The sequence below is a fragment of the Aquarana catesbeiana genome, linkage group LG03 (assembly GCF_042186555.1).
Source record: "Aquarana catesbeiana isolate 2022-GZ linkage group LG03, ASM4218655v1, whole genome shotgun sequence".
Classification (NCBI taxonomy): domain Eukaryota; kingdom Metazoa; phylum Chordata; class Amphibia; order Anura; family Ranidae; genus Aquarana; species Aquarana catesbeiana.
This window is the reverse complement of record NC_133326.1, coordinates 260967124-260985181: the sequence shown is the minus strand read 5'-3', so window position 1 is coordinate 260985181 and position 18058 is coordinate 260967124. Positions and strand designations below refer to the sequence as shown.

The window sequence follows — 18058 nt, the reverse complement described above, 5'->3', positions numbered from 1 at the left end:
CCCTAAAGTTTAGTGAATATAGTGAACTCTCATTTTGCAAAGAATACCCAATCACATGCGAGGGGAAAAGAAAAACTGCATTTTTGCTTGCGCGTGATTGGATGATTGAAGTCAGTAGAGCATCACCGTATTTCTAACACATTTTCTAACCATTATTCATTTATTTTTGTTTGTTTTTGTTAGTTTTGTTTATTCATTTTCACATAAAAAAAATGCTAAATTGAAAAAAACAAAAAACAAAACAAAAAAACATTATTTTATTTATTTTATTTATTTTATTTATTTCAGGTACTTATATAGCGCCGTCAATTTACGCAGCGCTTTACATATACATTGTACATTCACATCAGTCCCTACCCTCAAGGAGCTTACAATCTAAGGTCCCTAACTCACATTCATACATACTAGGGACAATTTAGACAGAATCCAATTAACCTACCAGCATGTCTTTGGAGTGTGGGAGGAAACCGGAGTACCCGGAGGAAACCCATGCAGGCACAGGGAGAACATGCTAACTCCAGGCAGGTAGTGTCCTGGTTGGGACTCGAACCAGCGACCCTTTTTACTGCTAGGTGAGAGTGCTACCCACTACACCACTGTGCCGCCCATTATTTTATTTGTAAATAGGTTTGTAATGTTTTGTACCACTATCATGATTTTATTTTCATTTTAAATACTTTTCATCTACAGCAACACTATTTTTATTTAAAAACTATCACCGATCAAAGTTGAAAAAAAGTGAATTTTTTTAGTTTTGTTGTAATTTTTATCTGTGGGTTGCATAAATAATGAAATAATTTTCAAAAGAAAATCTGGTATGTCATAAAAAAATACATATGTATTACTTAAAGCGTTTGTTACCCCCAACATTTCCTATACCTGATATGTGTCTGCTGTACCATGTACTTATACAAACAGGATTCAGGCCAAAAGCGATGTGCAGTACCGCTTTTGGCCTGAGGTGGGGGGCGCCGGAGTCGAGCAGAGCCAAAAGTCGCCGATCGGCGCCATTCGGAAATACACGGAAAGGCCCGAGAACAGTTCGGCTGACCTCGGCAAACCTCGGAAAGGCTGGTGAACTGAGTCTTTCCAAGGTTTTCCGAGGTCCGCCGAAGTGTCCCTCGGGCCTTTTTGCCCGTTTCCGAGGCTCTCCGGCACCCCCCACCTCTGGCCGCATGCAGTATTGCATCCCATTGAAGTCAATGCGGAACAAATTATTTTCGTTTCCATTGACTTAAATGGGAAAACTCGCTTTGATATGCGAGTACATTGGATTACGAGCATAGTCCTGGAACGGATTGTGCTCGTAATCCGAGGTTCCACTGTATGAGAAAGTATCCTGTTCTTTTTGTATTGCTTCCTTTGTGTGAAATCCCTGGTGTTCCTGCCAGTCCTCTTGTTTTCCTATTAAAAACTGACCACACTAAGCAGAAGAACACATTGTGGTCAGTTCTCTAGCTGTGCTCTCCTCCAGAGACTTGTCCTGAGAATCTCCCCCTGCACAGCCATTCACTGGGAAGCTCAGTGTACTGCTGCTTCTCCTCCCTCCAGCTCTTATGCAGCTGAGAACAGAGGTAATGTGATCACTTATAAAAAATGGAAAAAAGGGTATTTATAATGTTTTCTTTTTATATCTATACAAAAATATTTTGCTTTTCATTTCTATTTCAAACTGAATGGATTGTTTTACAAGGTGATTGTTTACAATCACTTTAAAGTGTTACTAAACCCAAAACCTGCATTCACTATATCCCACAGTACACAGAACAGGGAAACGCAATTATTTTAGTAAATATAAACTGATAAATACCTTTTCTCATCAGCAGTATATAGCAGCCTTGTGACTTCTATCAGTTCCTAGTAAAGCTTGTAGGAGTTTTCCTTCTCCCCTGACCCACTGTCTAGACATGTCTGGACAGTGCTGATTGGCCCTGTGCTGATCACATGCACACTCCCAAGACAAAAAAATAAATAAACTCTCTAGCAATACACACCAAACTGAGTATGTGCAGCCCGTCCCCTGGCTCTGTAAATATCAGGTTCTTTTTTGGAGACAGTGGAAGAAGAGAAGGATCAGAGAGACAGGGTCAAACAACCTTTATACACAATGCAGAGGATTAACCCCTTGGGTTCCACAGTAAGTATAACAAGCATGCTTTACTGCATATATATAGACTAATTTTACTGTTGTGGGTTTTGTAACACTTTCAGTATTGACAAACATATCGTGAAATCAGTAGGTTGGTAGTAGAGATGTAAAATGACTCTGGTCTATAGGCGTTGTATAGGTGTGGGAGGTGAAGAGGTAAGAACCCCACAAAATGTTGGAGAATAGATGGTAACCCAAGCAACCTAAAACCCACAAAATTGACAATGTGACCCCTAGGTCACAATATGGGGATTTCTGCTCATCTTTTTTAGTAATGTATTAGTATAGATTCTCAACAATGTTATTAAAGTTTCATTACCTGCATATAATTCTCGCGTCAAAGCATAGTTTGTGTGACAACATGTTTTCTGTTAACGTTGACCTTGTTTTTATCCTGTATATAAATTAAGAGAAAATTATACATCTCATATTACTTTAAAAATACATGGCATTACACAAGTTTTTTTTCACTGTAGTACTTAGCAGAGACCAATAATGCTATTATCTGTATTTTAGTAAAATGATATAATTAAAGCTGTTGTAGCACAATACGTGATGGGGTCAGACTTGGGCTCACTGATTCTGCACATGAAAAAGATAATATTCATGATAATGCTACTTATCATGTGCACAAATGCAAATGTGAAATGTGTATTATATGACAGAAGTATTTAATTAATCCTTAACTCCAGGCATGCAGCTAAATACACAGATGAAATACATAAATAAGCTGTTTTAATTAAAGTAGTTGTAAAGGCAGAAGATTTTTTATCTTAATGCATTCTATGCATTAAGATAAAAAGCCTTCTGTGTGCAGAAGTCCCCCCCACACTTACCTGAGGTCCATCTAGATCCAGCGATGTTGCTCAGGAGACTCGGCTTTCCAGGACTCCCCTCCTCATTGGCTAAGACAGCAGCACAGCACCATTGGCTCCCGCTGCTGTCAATCAAAGTCAGTAAGTCAATGAGGAGAGAAAGGGGGCGTGGCCGGGTGGCGGCACTGTGTCTGAATGGACCTCGGCTCGGGTGCCCCCATAGCAAGTTGCTTGCTGTGGGGGCACTCAACAGGAGGGTGGGTCCAGGAGCATAGAAGAGGGACCCGAGAAGAGGAGGATCTGGACTGTCCTGTGCAGATCCACTACACAGAGCAGGTAAGTATAACATGTTTGTTATTTTTAATGTAAAAGAAAAACAGACTTTAGCATCACTTACAAAGTGATATGTCATAAGTTGTAGTTTTTCATTTGGTTTATAAGGCACTCCATAAAATGGAACAACTTTGATATTGTAATGCACATACTGTATATTATAATGCACATAAATGAATTTTTGCACATGCTTTTCTTATCTATATATATAAATTTTGTATGCACTTTATATGGGAGATGAACCTGGTGTTTTCAGGGTATTTAAGCGCTGTATTTATATAAATCTATGAGCTTTGGTCACAACAATAGTGACCAACTACAGCAACTGAGGTAAAGATGAGGTAAAAGTGTGTGTGATTGTAGTGCACACAATTGGTTAAAGTGGTTGTAAACCTAAGACATGAAATACGAACAAAGCATATCCCTACATAGTGTGTACTTGTCTCAAGCCAGATGACTAAATGTAATTTTTGTCTAGTGCTTCATTCCTCTGCTATCAGCATGAATCACTTCTGACAAGTTTTCCTGACACCAAGAGAAAAATGGTGACAGGGGAGGGCACAGGCTGTGACTGATAGCCTCGGCTTTAATTTAAAGTTTGCTGTGTGAAGGGGGGATGTCTCTTCCCTTCAAACAGCTGTCAGAGCTCTCCTCATTGATGTAACTGCTGCTCCCCACCCCTGCTTTTCAGAGCTGAGAGATCCTGTGAGATCCAGAGGACAGACGGCTGCAGATAAACAGGTACAACTTATGTAGGAGAATTTATTTCATCTCTGTGTATCACCTGAGGCCAATCACTAAACTGGGTATATGGAAGGATTTACAACCACTTTAAGAAAGGATTTGTATTTTTGTCCATCTAGTCCTAAGATATACATAGCTCTGCCCCACCCTGTGACTGAGTAGTAAGCCCTCATGCACACAGGCTGTTAAAAAAACGTTATGAAAACGCCAGTATCTTTGCAGTGATTTTTTAAAACTTTTTTCAGCGTTTTTCAGCGTTTTTGCAATAGCGTTTTTGAGCGTTTTTCCGCGTTAGCGTTTTTGAGCGTTTTTTTTTTTTCAAATTTTTTTTTTTTTTTTTCAATGGATCAAAAACGCTAAAAAACGTTGGTGAATGACGTTTTTGAGCGTTTTTGAGCGTTTTTCAGCGTTAGAGCGTTTTTACAGCTGAAAAACGTCTCTCAGAACCCACTGGTCCTGGGTTTTTTTTACAGCTTAAAAACGCCTATGCCACTTGCAGCTCAAAAACGCCTAGGTGGGCATGAAGCCATAGACTAACATAGACAGGCCTTTTTAAGCTGCAAAAAAAGCTCAAAAAAGCAGCTGTAAAAACGTCCGTGTGCATGAGGACTAAAGGGGAAGCAGCACACCAATGGAATCATCTCTCTGTTACTCTGCTCTCTCCTCCTGTCAGCATTCTCTTTGCACTCAGCAAACCTGAATTGCTCCTGATGCTGCTTTTTCCTCATCCAGACTAAGCTGCTGTACAGATATTACAGTGTCAGAGGATAATCGCAAGTCACATTCAAGTTTTGCACTGCTTGCATTTAACAATTGCATTTTTACTTTAATAAGTCCCCCCTTCCTGAGTGCGGCTTGCTGGGTCTTATATCTACCTTTTGTCCCGATCCAGTGATCTACACTGTATGGCCCTGCTCAGAACCGCATAGCCTTTTCTTCCAAAAGTGTGTACTACTCATGTGTGCCAATTTCCTCCTATGGGTAAGATTTACTCTTGATTTACTCTTTACTAATGAGTTGGGCTGTGGCGAACATGTGCAGTATGAAAATATGAAATGTCTATTTTTGGGAGAAAGGCTCTGTGGTTCTACATGGTGCTGCACAGTGAAAATTGCTGTTTTCTGGCCGAAGGAAAGTATAAGACCTTGTGGGCAGCATTTAGAGAAGTGGGGGGGGGGGGCAACTTATTTCAAAGGTACAGTTGTTCTTTTTGAAATATGAATTATTACAAAGCTGCATTTATTTGTGTCCTTTATATTTTCTGGAGTCCAGCTTTAAATTTATGAAATGTTGAGCTAGTTGTTTTGCTGGTTTGCTTAACCACTTCAATACCCGGCCATAGTCAAATGACGTCCACAGACGGGATCTCCCATCCTGGGTGGACGTCATATGACGTCCTCGGCTTTCCGCCGCTACTGCGGGCCCCCGGGGGCTCGCAGAGCGGCGATCGGGGTACCGTTGTGTCCCTCAGGACACAGCCGTTCCCCGATGGGGGTATTGAAGTGGCGGCGGCGGCGGGCGGCGGAGCGTCGGTAACGGCGGTAATGGCGGATGCAGAGCGGCATTGGGAAGCGCTGTGTATTCTGCTGGTTTCCGGCGGAAGAGCGGTGATCAGGGCGGTGATCGGGGCTGAGGCTTTTCCCCTGGATACAGCTCAGCCCCGATCACTGTAGCCAATGACATGGCTCTGCATCACATGACCGGCTGTGTCCAATCACAGCCGGTCACTAATGTAAACAAACACACACAGTCAGACAGTAACTGCTGTTGCTGGGCTCTTCTCCTCACACACCGATCCAGTGTGAGGAGAAGAGATCAGCTAACAGTGAGTTACTAATTACATGTACTACTGTGCCCAGATCGCCCCTCCTAAATAAAGAGTACCTGTCACCTCAGAGTACCTGTCACCTCAGAGTACCTGTCACCTCAAAGTACCTGTCACCTCAGAGTACCTGTCACCTCAGAGTACCTGTCCATCAGGAGTACCCGCCACCTCATCACCTGCCACCAGAGTACCCGCCACCTCATCACCTGCCACCAGAGTACCCGCCACCTCATCACCTGCCACCAGAGTACCCGCCACCTCATCACCTGCCACCAGAGTACTTGCCAGCAGAGTACCCGCCACCTCACCACCAGAGTACCTGCCACCAGAGTACCCGCCACCTCATCACCTGCCACCAGAGTACCCGCCACCTCATCATCTGCCACCAGAGTACCCGCCACCTCATCATCTGCCACCAGAGTACCCGCCACCTCATCATCTGCCACCAGAATACCCACCACCTCATCATCTGCCACCAGAGTACCCGCCACCTCATCATCTGCCACCAGAGTACCCGCCACCTCATCATCTGCCACCAGAGTACCCGCCACCTCATCACTTGCCACCAGAGTACATACAGCCAGTCAGCCACTATGTCCAGAAAGATGTACACCCCAGAAGAGGCATACCAGATACTGAGTCTGACCGATGAGAGCAACGGGGAGCTCTCACCGCTCAGTTCAGATTCTGGTTCTGATTCGGAATATGAGCCCCCCGAAGGCAGCACATCGGGATCCGAATCAGAGGAGGAAGTAGTCCATCCAAAAAGACGACGGTCTGAAAACCAGGCAGCTACCAGCAGTGCCGGCGGCGGTAGACCCCAGGAGGAGGGGCCCAGTACAAGCGCTGCTAGACCCCAGGAGGAAAGACCCAGCACAAGTGGACGCCAAAGAAGTAGGGCCCAAACCCATCTTCCAGATTCCTTGGCAAACCCATTGTGGCTGCCTTCTACCACAGGGTCAGCCACGATCCCCCCTTTTACAGCACAGCCGGGTGTGCAGGTCAACACTGCAGGATTTTCAAAAATTGATTTTTTAAATTTATTTTTCCCGAATGAATTGATTCAAGGCATCGTGGACCAAACTAATCTGTTTGCCCAACAATTTATTGCAACCAACCCCAGCTCCAGCTATGCCCGCCCTTTTGAGTGGAGACCGCTAACAGCAGTGGAGCTAAAATTGTTTTTAGGCCTAACCCTGAACATGGGGCTTACAAAAAAAAATGAAATTCATAAGTATTGGTCCACCAAACCCATCCAACATATGCCAATTTTTTCATCAGCCATGTCCAGGTCCCGATACGAAATCATAATGCGCTTCTTGCATTTCAATGACAACTCACAGTGCCCCCCCCCCGAAATCACCCAAACTTTGACAAATTATATAAAGTTCGCCCCCTAATTCATTTTTTTTCCCAGAAGTTTGCCGAAGTTTATGTCCCTGAAAAAAATATATCTGTGGACGAATCCCTGGTGCATTTCACAGGCCGGCTGGGAATCAAACAATATATACCCAGTAAGAGGGCGAGGTATGGCTTGAAGCTTAACAAGCTTTGTGAAAGTGCCACCGGTTATGTGTACGCATTCCGCGTGTACGAAGGGAAAGATTCCCAGCTCCAGCCCCCTGAGTGTCCCTCGTACATGGGAATAAGTGGGAAAATTGTTTGGGAGTTGGCATTCCCACTCCTCCAAAAGGGGTACCATATTTATATGGATAATTATTATACGAGTTTGCCCCTTCTCCGCCACCTATATCTCAAACAAACTTTGGCCTGTGGTACAGCTAGAAAAAACCGAAAGGGCTTCCCACAGTGTCTTGTCACCACAAACATTCCAAGGGGGGAATCGACAAGCTTGAGGAACGAAGAAGTGTTGGCTGTGAAGTGGAGGGATAAAAAAGACGTGTACATCATGTCCACCATCCACGATGACACCTCGGTGGAACTTCACAGAAGACGCGGTACCGTTCACAAGCCTTCCTGTATCAACGTGTACAATAAATACATGGGGGGGGTGGATTTAAATGATCAGTTGTTGCAGCCCTATCTTTCAACAAGAAAATCCTTATTCTGGTACAAAAAAGTCGCAATTTACTTTTTTCATTTGGCCCTTTTAAATTCTTTCATAATCTACCAAAAGTCCACAGAAACACCCACCACCTTCATAAAGTTTATTTAAGACATTGTCACTGCCCTGATTTATCAGCAAGTATCCCCCCCAGAAAGCATTCGATCCGATTCTGTCAGCAGACTACATGAGCGCCATTTCCCAGACCATATTCCACCAACAGGATCTGGAAGACGACGCCAAAAAAAATGTCGGGTGTGCACGAAAAGAGGAATTAGGAAAGATACCAGCTTCCATTGTACCGACTGTCCCTCCCAACCTGGCCTTTGCATCGGAGAATGCTTCAAGCGATATCACACTCTGGAAAATTATTAGTCCATATTTCTAATACTGCCATTTACCCGTTTTTAATTTCTGTCCTGAATATTTCCCTTCCTCAACCAACCATATTATTGCCTTCTATGTGAACCGACCCTGGCATGTTTCTCGACTATTCCTCTGCCTACGGTCTGCACTGTTTTTCCGCCATGTTTTTGCCTTTCACGTGAACTGACCCTGGACTGTATCGACTATGCCTCTGCCTACCGTCTATTTCTGCCTTTTACCTGCACTGACCTCGGCCTGTTGACCATGTTTTTGCCTGCCCCTTGGATTGATCTTTCACCCTGCTACACAGGGGTCTCCCATATGTGAGGGGCTCCAGAATAGTGTTCTGAGTTCAGAAAACCAGTTTTTGGTTTTCTGTGTTCCCAGAACAGGGTCTGGTTGCCCGGAGGCTTCAAAGCGATTTGGGTGGGAGAAGCCTCTACCCCTGTCCCCATTCTTTCCTGACCGATGCCCTAAGCTTGATGGTACTGCCTGCTCCCTGGACAAATACTCTGGCTGTGCTGACCATACCTCTGCCAGCTGCATGTACTATGGACAGTATTCCTGCCTGCTGCATGGACGATCCTTTGATCCTTTTGTTGCTGCTGACCACATCCCTGCCTGCTATCTGGACTAATGCTTTGGCTGTGCTGACATCTCTACCTGTACTGACTATTCCTGCCTGCTGCCTGTTTTGCTGTCGCTGTCCACGTTCCTGCCTGCTGCCTGGACCGATGCTCTTCTCTGTGGACCACTGCACTACTAAAACTGCAGGTAATCTTTTCTTTACCCTTTACTCAGCAGAATGTATTTTGGTTTGTAATTGGTATGTACAGTACATGCTATGTGTTAGAAATATGAAGGGCCTTCAACAATGTGATAGGTTGGCAGGAATTTGTGTGTAATGTATGCTCCTAGAACAACTGACAGTGCTACTTGGATGTTGGGCCTCTGTATGTGGCCAGACTATGTAAAAGTCTCACACATGTAGTATCGCCATACTCAGGAGGAGTAGCAGAATGTATTTTGGGGTGTCATTTTTGCTATGTACATGCTATGTGTTGGAAATATCTTATGAATGGACAACTTTGTGTAAAAAAAATGCGTTTTCATTTTTTTTCCACAGTTTCCAAAAACTTCGGGAAAAAAACGAACCATTCAAAAGACTAAATATGCCTCATAGGTTATACGTTGGGGTGTTAGCTTTCCAAAATGGGGTCATTTTGTGGGCGTTTCCGTTGTCCTGGTGCTCCAGGCCCTTCAAAATTGTAATAGGTGGTTGAGAAATGAGATGTGTAATTTATGCTCCTAGAATGCCTGGAGCTGCTACTTCAATGTTGGGCCTCTGTATGTGGCCAGGCTGTGTAAAAGTCTCACACATTTGGTATCGCCACACTCAGGAGGAGCAGCAGAATGTATTTTGGGGTGTCATTTTTGCTATGTACATGCTATGTGTTGGAAATATCTTATGAATGGACAACTTTGTGTAAAAAAAATGCATTTTCATTTTTTTTCCACAGTTTCCAAAAACTTCGGGAAAAAAATGAACCATCCAAAAGACTAATTATGCCTCAGAGATTATACGTTGGGGTGTTAGCTTTCCAAAATGGGGTCATTTTGTGGGCGTTTCCATTGTCCTGGTGCTCCAGGGCCTTCAAATTTGTAATAGGTGGTTGAGAAATGAGATGTGTAATTTATGCTCCTAGAATGCCTGAAGCTGCTACTTCAATGTTGGGCCTCTGTATGTGGCCAGGCTGTGTAAAAGTCTCACACATTTGGTATCGCCATACTCAGGAGGAGTAGCAGAATGTATTTTGGGGTGTCATTTTTGCTATGTACATGCTATGTGTTGGAAATATCTTATGAATGGACAACTTTGTGTAAAAAAAAATGCGTTTTCATTTTTTTCCCACAGTTTCCAAAAACTTCGGGAAAAAAATGAACCATTCAAAAGACTAATTATGCCTCATAGATTATATGTTGGGGTGTTAGCTTTCCAAAATGGGGTCATTTTGTGGGAGTTTCCATTGACCTGGTGCTCCAGGGCCTTAAAAAGTGTGATAGGTTGTCATCATATGAGATGTGCAATTTATGCTCGTAAAACGCCTGACGGTGCTAGTTGGATGTTAGACCTCTGTATGTGGCCAGGCTGTGTAAAAGTCTCACACATGTGGTATCACTATACTCAGGAGGAGTAGCAGAATGTATTTTGGGGTGTCATTGCAAGTATGCATGTGCTGTGTGAGAGAAATAACTTGTTATTATGACAATTTTGTGAAAAAAAAAAAAAAAATTTCCAAGAATTGTGGGAAAAAATTACAACTTCAAAAAGCTCACCATGCCTCTTGCTAAATACCTTGGAATGTCTGCTTTCCAAAAAGGGGTGATTTGGGGGGTATTTGTACTTTCCTGGCTTGTTAGGGCCTCAAGAATTGAGATAGGCCTTCAGTACATCAGGTGTGATCAGATGTGATCATTTTCCAATGATTTGCACCATAGCTTGTAGACTCTATAACTTTCACAGAGACCAAATAATATACACTAATTTGGGTTATTTTTACTAAAGATATGTAGCAGTATACATTTTGGCCCAAATTTATGAAGAAAAATTACTTATTTGCATAATTTTACAATAGAAACTAAAAAAAAAGTGTTTTTTTTTCAAAAATTTCTCTCTTTTTTCGCTTATATTGCAAAAAATAAAAAAAACCAGCAGCAATTAAATACCACCAAAAGAAAGCTATGTTTCTGAGAAAAAAATGATAAAAATTTGGTTTGGGTACAGTGTAGCATGACTGAGTAATTGTCATTCAAAGTGTGAGAGCGCTGAAAGCTAAAATTTGGTCTGGGAAGGAAGGGTGTATAAAAGCCCTGTATTGAAGTGGTTAAAGCCCATCATAGTATACTTAAAGTGATTGTAAAGTCTTGTTTTTTGTTTGTTTTAAAATTACAAACATGTGCATTGAATTTGCACAGAGCAGCCCGGATCCTCCTCTTCTCGGGTCCCTCTTCACCTCTCCTGGCCCCTCCCTCCTGTTCAGTGCCCCCACAGCAAGCAGCTTGCTATGGGGAAACCCGAGTCGAGTCACAACTCCATGTGTCCATTTAGACACAGACCCCCGATCCGGCCCTGTCCCCTCTCTCCTCTGATTGGCTAAATGACTTTGATTGACAGCAGCGGGACAAATGGCACCCTTGCTGTGTCTCAGCCAATCAGGAGGAGAGTCCCGGATGGCCACTCAAGGACACTCATGGACATCACTGGAGAGAGATGGGGCTCAGGTAAGTAACTTGGGGGTACTGAGGAGGTTGCTACACACAGTTTTTATCTTAATGCATAGAATGCATTAAGGTAAAAAACCTTCTGCCTTTACAACTCCTTTAAAAATAAGACTGCATATACTAGTGAAAGGAATATGTTTGCTTTTCAAAAACGAAAGAAAAGTAATAAAAATAGGCTTGCCAACCACATCTATAAGTAATAATTCCATTTTCATTACAGGGATACTCATATTCTGAAACAAAAGAACATATATTAGATGTGTGTGGGGGAAGTTTTACCTATAATGTGTCAGTGGAGGGTATTATCCTTGGTTAAATACCCCTCCAGTGTACATGAAGATACATTGATAATAATAAAAAAAAAACACTTTTTTTTTTCTTTTCTCCTCCGTCACCTTTGGGGACAGTTTATTATGCACTTACATTATACATCTATATAAGGTTTGGTGATTAATATCTTACCTTGTTAAAGGATCACTAAAGATATATATATATTTTTTTTAAATAACAAACATGTTATACTTACCTCCACTGTGCAGCTTGTTTTGCACAGAGTGGTCCCGAACCTGGTCTTCTGGGGTCCCTCAGTGGCTGTCTCGGCTCCCCCCTGCAAGGACTCAACACCTTCATGCAAGCTCCCTCGCATGGTGTTGAGTACTTGCGGGTGCGCTCCCGTGATAGAGCCGGCGGCCATAGCCGCTCACTGTATAACTCGGCCCCGCCCCCCCAGGCCAATGGCTGCGCTGCTTTTAATCCATCCACTGTAACCAATCAACGGCCAGGCTGAGCGACGAAGAGGATGTCAGGGGCGAGCGCGGGACTTTCGAGGGGTCAGGTAGGTAAAGCAGGGGGGCTGGGGGGGGCGGTATTGTCGGATGTTTTTTCACCTTAATGCATAGAATGCATTAAGGTGAAAAAACTTTTACCTTTACAACCCCTTTAAAGGCGTTGTAAACAATATATGTATTTTCTATTTCTAGAAGTAACTCTTTTGGCTGTTTGTCATTGCTCAAGAGATAAAGGATCCTGAAGAAGCGGGGAGTCCCATGAAACGCGTCAACCTCATTTCTCTATCTTGACCATCTATGCGTGCTTATAGTGGATGCTGAACATTGGTATTAATGTAAGCAGCTATATGAAATATGTGTTTTTGTATAGATTTATTGGAAGAAATAAAGTTTTGTATTTTTTTATTAATATCAATGTATATTCGTGTTCACTGGAGGAATATTTAAAGTCCTATTATTCACATTTTTACTTCATATTCTGAAACATAGGTCTATCTAACCCATGTAACCAATGAGTATAAGATTGATAAATTTATAACATGTAAATCCACCCATGTAACCTAATCATCTGCCCTTGCGGGTTACAATACGTAGGGTGCACTAAAATGAATTTAAGCACCCAAATAAATGAGCATCTTAATAATATTAAAAAAGGGTTTCCAAAACATAGCCTTTCAAATCATTTCAGAGTACATCACAATAAAGATCCTAGTGTAGCAACTTTTTTTGGATAGATAAAATAGAACCACACTGGAGAGGGGGCAATATGATACAGAGAATATCAAAAAATAAAATCTAAACTGTTATTTATCCAATTATTAGGTCAATAAAAATATGAAATTATCAACTGTATTGTTAAAGGTGTTCCAATTTGAACTAAATACAGAATATACTATATCGCCACAAGATGGTGCTTAAACTTTTTATGTACGCCACTTTATTTAGATATAGACCTTTCTGAGTCCATCTAGTTTTTGAGTCCAATTGAATTTTATATATAATTTTAAAAAATAATTTACATTTTTTTTTTTATTAATTTTCTTGGTCAATTTAGATCTTTTCTAAGAGGTAATTGGCTATATAGTATAATGTGTATCTTGATTGGAGTTTTCTGTAGATTTTTGGGAAGGATGGTATCAGATTGGATATCCTACATAGGCGGATTTGTATAAATTGGGGAGATGACGTATCCGGTCATATGACCCCGATGATGTCAGAACGTGCTGATGAAACGCGTTGGATGCTTTGAGCGTGATACATCACTTCCGCCCATTTGAGACGCAGCTGGAGCGCACATGGCATCCCTGCTTCCAATTTGCGATGGAATTTTTTACTTCAACTTTTTAATAAAGTCATGACGAACTTCACTATGGGAATCCTTTTCATTACCCCACGAATGTCTGCCGATTTAACGATACGATCCAAGTCTGGAAGGACCTTTTCTCACTTTGGTTGATTCTTCTGCGAATTTGACTACCTGTAATGGGTGTCATGGCGATCCAGTGAGTATGATGTGGAAAGGTGTTGGTGGAGGAAGATACTGTCAGGGCTGGGCCCAGCCCTTCCTTCTCTGAGCTGGCCGCTCAGCTGTTGGCTAATTGCCAGCTCATATCTCTCCACAGTGACTCACCTGTTGATGATCCTGCTCGTCGGTCCTGCCTACTTAAGACGTCCAGTCCAGATGATCTCTGCTTTCGCCTTGGTCACATCTCTAGAGACGCTCTCCTGTGTTCCTGTTATAGACTTGCTTGGCTGAGATTCCTTCTGGCTCCAGATCCTGCTTGCTGTTCTACTACGCTCATCTCTTGCTCCCTGGCGTTTTGGCTTGTCTGGCTATCTGTTCCGGTTCCTGAACTCTGGCTATGTTTTGACTACTTTTACTCTGTTTACCTTTTTTTTATCATTATTAAACAAGTGTGATTTAACTGTACTTCTGTCTCAGTCTGATTCATGGTTTCTGACAGATACACAGTCACTTCTAATCATTTCTACCGGGATCACAAAGATTCACTTTTTATCACTTTATGGTTTGGACACTCATTATTTAATTGCTTGGATACTTGCATTTCAATACCTAAAATGCATTTGCACTCTATTGTATGAATAAAGGTTGATCAATTGATTGCATTTAATTGTTGACATAACATGGTTTAGCACAATTTTGTGTAATTATGGTTTAGCTTTTACACACTTTAGAGAGTGCGGTTTAAATTAGTTCTTTCTTTTTCACTAAAACCCGAACTGACTGCATGTCTAAAAATTAGATAGTGTCCTTATCCAAGTACAAAGCCAAAAAAGTGATTTATATTCAGTATATTCACTAGAACATGATGTACATTGAAATAGTTTCTAGTCAAATGTTTCCCCTCTTCTTTGTCAATGGATGAGCATAACTCCTGGCTTTACTTGTATTTGGTTTAGTGAATCTCACATCATGAGATTTCCAAGTTAATCTACTTAGCGAGTCTTTGTTCTTCTAAAATGACTTTGAAACGTTATTAATGCAGTCACAACATGAGTCATACACTGAGAGAAAATGATGAAAAAAGGATGTAAAAAAAAAAAAAATCAGGAAACATTGTATGATAAAAGATTTCTACCTGGTCCTGTTTTTGAAGAATGATGCAAAATACTGGCAGAAAGGTAGTAAGAGATATATGTAATAATCAAAGAAAACATAGGCAGAACAAGGCAAAAAGTGAAAGTTAACTGTATTCCAAGGGATATTCAAGACTTCTATTCTATTCTATCCATCCTCTGACTTGTCAAGGTTAAAGTGATACTAAAGTCTCAGTTTTATGAATTTAACAAACATGTTATACTTACCTGCGCTTACTATGTGAAAAGCTAATTCCTGTTGAATTAGTTAATTTGCCCATGATTGAATAATTGATGTTAAAGTGGTTCTAAAGTCAAAATGTTTTTTTTACCTTAACCTCCCTGGCGGTTTTCCCGAGTGCAGCTCGGGGTTAAATTTCAGCCCCATTAGCGGTAACCCAGAGCCACACTCGGGATTGTATTGCAGGATCCTGGTGCGGTATACTTACCTTGTCCCCAGGATCCTGCGATGTCCCCCCGCTGTGTCTGTGGGCTCTGTCCTCTGCCCGAAGCCTCTCTGTGCCGGGCTCCGTTCCCTGAGAGCGTCACGATGCACGGGGGCGGAGCCCGGCGGCAAATTCAAAAAAGTGGAAAATCATAATACATACAGTACACTGTAATCTTACAGATTACATTACTGTATGAAATTATTTCACATCCCTTTTGTCCCCAGTGCTTTGTCCAATGGCCTGCATGCAGTTTTATATTATATATACTGTTCTTTCTGCCTAGAAACTTGAGATTGTCATAGCAACCAAAAAGTGTCCCTTTACGTCAAAAGTGGCTTTAGACCAGCTAGAAAACAGCGATAATAAATTAGAACATCTGCAGAATTGAGCGATAGTGAATCGTGGGGAAATTAATTTTATTATTATTATATTATTATTTTTTATAATTATTTATAGTTATTTATTATATTATAATTTATGATTTTGTGTTTCAAACTTTATCATATCCGGGATATCTACTAGACTCTTGGTGGACAGATTTAAGTGTGTTATTACTAAGAATTACAGGCCTACAATATAAAACGCCAAATTTCTATGCAAAATAATTGTACCGCTTTGAGACGCAAAAATTTGACATAATCATACCGCCAGGGAGGCTACTGCATTCTCTGCATTAAGGTATAAAACCTCCCCACTACCTGCCCTACCCCTCTCAGCCCTAAATACTTACCTAACTTCTGCTACTGCTCCAGCACAATGCCAGCAGCAGCACAGCTGCTCTAACTTCCTGGTCTCACAGGAGACACTGAGCAGTGGGACGCTCCTGCTGCTGTCAATCAAAATCCTGTGAGAAGGGAGCAGGACTTACCAGTGCTGTGTGTGACTATGGATGCACACAGCCTGGATCTGGTGCACGTGCATGGGTGCCCCCCTAGCAACCAGCTTGCTAAGAGGGCACCAGAGTAAGGAAAAGCGGAAAGCACTGGTGGGGGACGGTCAAGGAGGAGTTAAAGGACCCCTTCTGTGCAATAACATTACACAGAGCAGACAAGTAAAACATTATTTTATTTTAATAATAAAAAAAAAATAATAATAACCTTTAGTATCACTTTAACATTTACTCAATTTATTTAAACATTCTCAACTTCATTAGTAAAAGAGCCTCAATCTGTTCTTTTTGGACCTTCCAAATAAATATGTATTTATACTACAGTAACTTGAGACCCCTTGACTATGCACACATATCAAAGACGATGCCTTTGATAAATAACTTTGATTGTTAAATAACTAACTGTCTGGCTTTGTAAGCCCCTGTTCACACCAGTGCGACTTGTCATACGATTTGACAGATCAAAGTTGCATGACAAGTCACACCCTATTTACGGAACCATTCATAAAGTGCAACAACCACCATTTTGTTCCCTGGGAATTCTGCTAAAAATATATATACAATGTTTGGGGGTTCTGAGTAATTTTCTAGCAAAAAAATTATGATTTTTACATGTAGGAGAGGAAATCCGGAATAGGCCCGGTATGGAAGTGGTTAATAAAATGATCTTCCAAGAAGGTGATTATTTTTAAAGGGCACTGTGAACTTCCAAGAAGGTGATTATTTTTAAGGGCAATGTATAAGCCATATAGTGTTTGCTGAGAATCAAAGTAGGAATAAAACAATAGACTGTGTTTTCATTTGTTCAGACAAAAAGTGAATAAATATATATATACAGTATATATTACTTGGTCTCATGTAAGGTTCTCTTCTTCAAGCGGAGAGGGGCAGATGCTACATCTTGCTGAGGATTATTCAGAATGGATGAACTTGCATTTTGCTCTGGGTCACTGATAACAGCCCTATGAATACAACACAGCATGCACTTTCAGCTATAAAAGCAAAATGTAAACGCTGACATTAAAATAATCATGAGAAACAAATGAAGCTAAATGTTATCAAACTATTAACTGAATAAATAAACTTGACAAAAGAGGCTGCCTGCTGGTTAGAACTATAATTGCTGGCTGATGTCATCAGATAATAAATCTTAAAACAGAAGTGATTGTGTTCTAATGTTTCTGTTTTAGAGCTTTTGGGGACACAGAGGAAATGTAGTTTAGCTGCTTAGGTTGGGGGTATTAAGCCCCTTGTGTTCATAGATGAGTAGTAGTTTGTATGAAAGGGAATCTTTTGTACATTTTTATTTTGTTTCCCTTTAAAAAACTTTTCACAAGCTATTCACATTTCATCTGCACAATGTGTTATATTTTCATTATAGTGTTACCTACAGAAGTTGTCTTGTTAGCTATCTGTATTTAAGGCAGTGCAGTCAGGTCCTTGCTAGATTACTATGAGATAACAATATAGGCCTCATGCACGCTGGGAATTTAGCCACCAATGCATGAGATCCCAGCGTTTTAGTGCAAGCGGAAGGCACAGGTTCATCATCCAGCCCAGCTGCCAGCAGCTTTTAAAGTGGAATTGAGGGCTAGAACTGACTAAACTTAAAACTACTTCCACTCCCTTTCTAACACCACCACCCTATAGAAGTATGATGCTAATACCTATTCTCAAGGTGCTCTAGTTCGGTCACGTGATCGGCTCCCAACGGCCTGCTTCAGGGAAGAGGAGGGACAGCAACAACGGATGCCC

General features: G+C 41.5%; 1 protein-coding gene across 2 annotated transcripts in view; it reads right to left on the bottom strand.

Moving 5' to 3' along the window:
- Nucleotides 1–18058, bottom strand: part of CAPS2 (calcyphosine 2) — a 204822-nt gene that overhangs the window by 118390 nt on the left and 68374 nt on the right. For both annotated transcript variants that reach the window (XM_073620021.1, XM_073620023.1), the window contains 2 exons: nt 17152–17265; nt 2469–2543 (listed from right to left, as the gene is read on the bottom strand). In XM_073620021.1, the coding sequence (XP_073476122.1) occupies nt 2469–2543; nt 17152–17265 (189 nt within the window). The remainder of the gene's footprint in view (nt 1–2468; nt 2544–17151; nt 17266–18058) is intronic.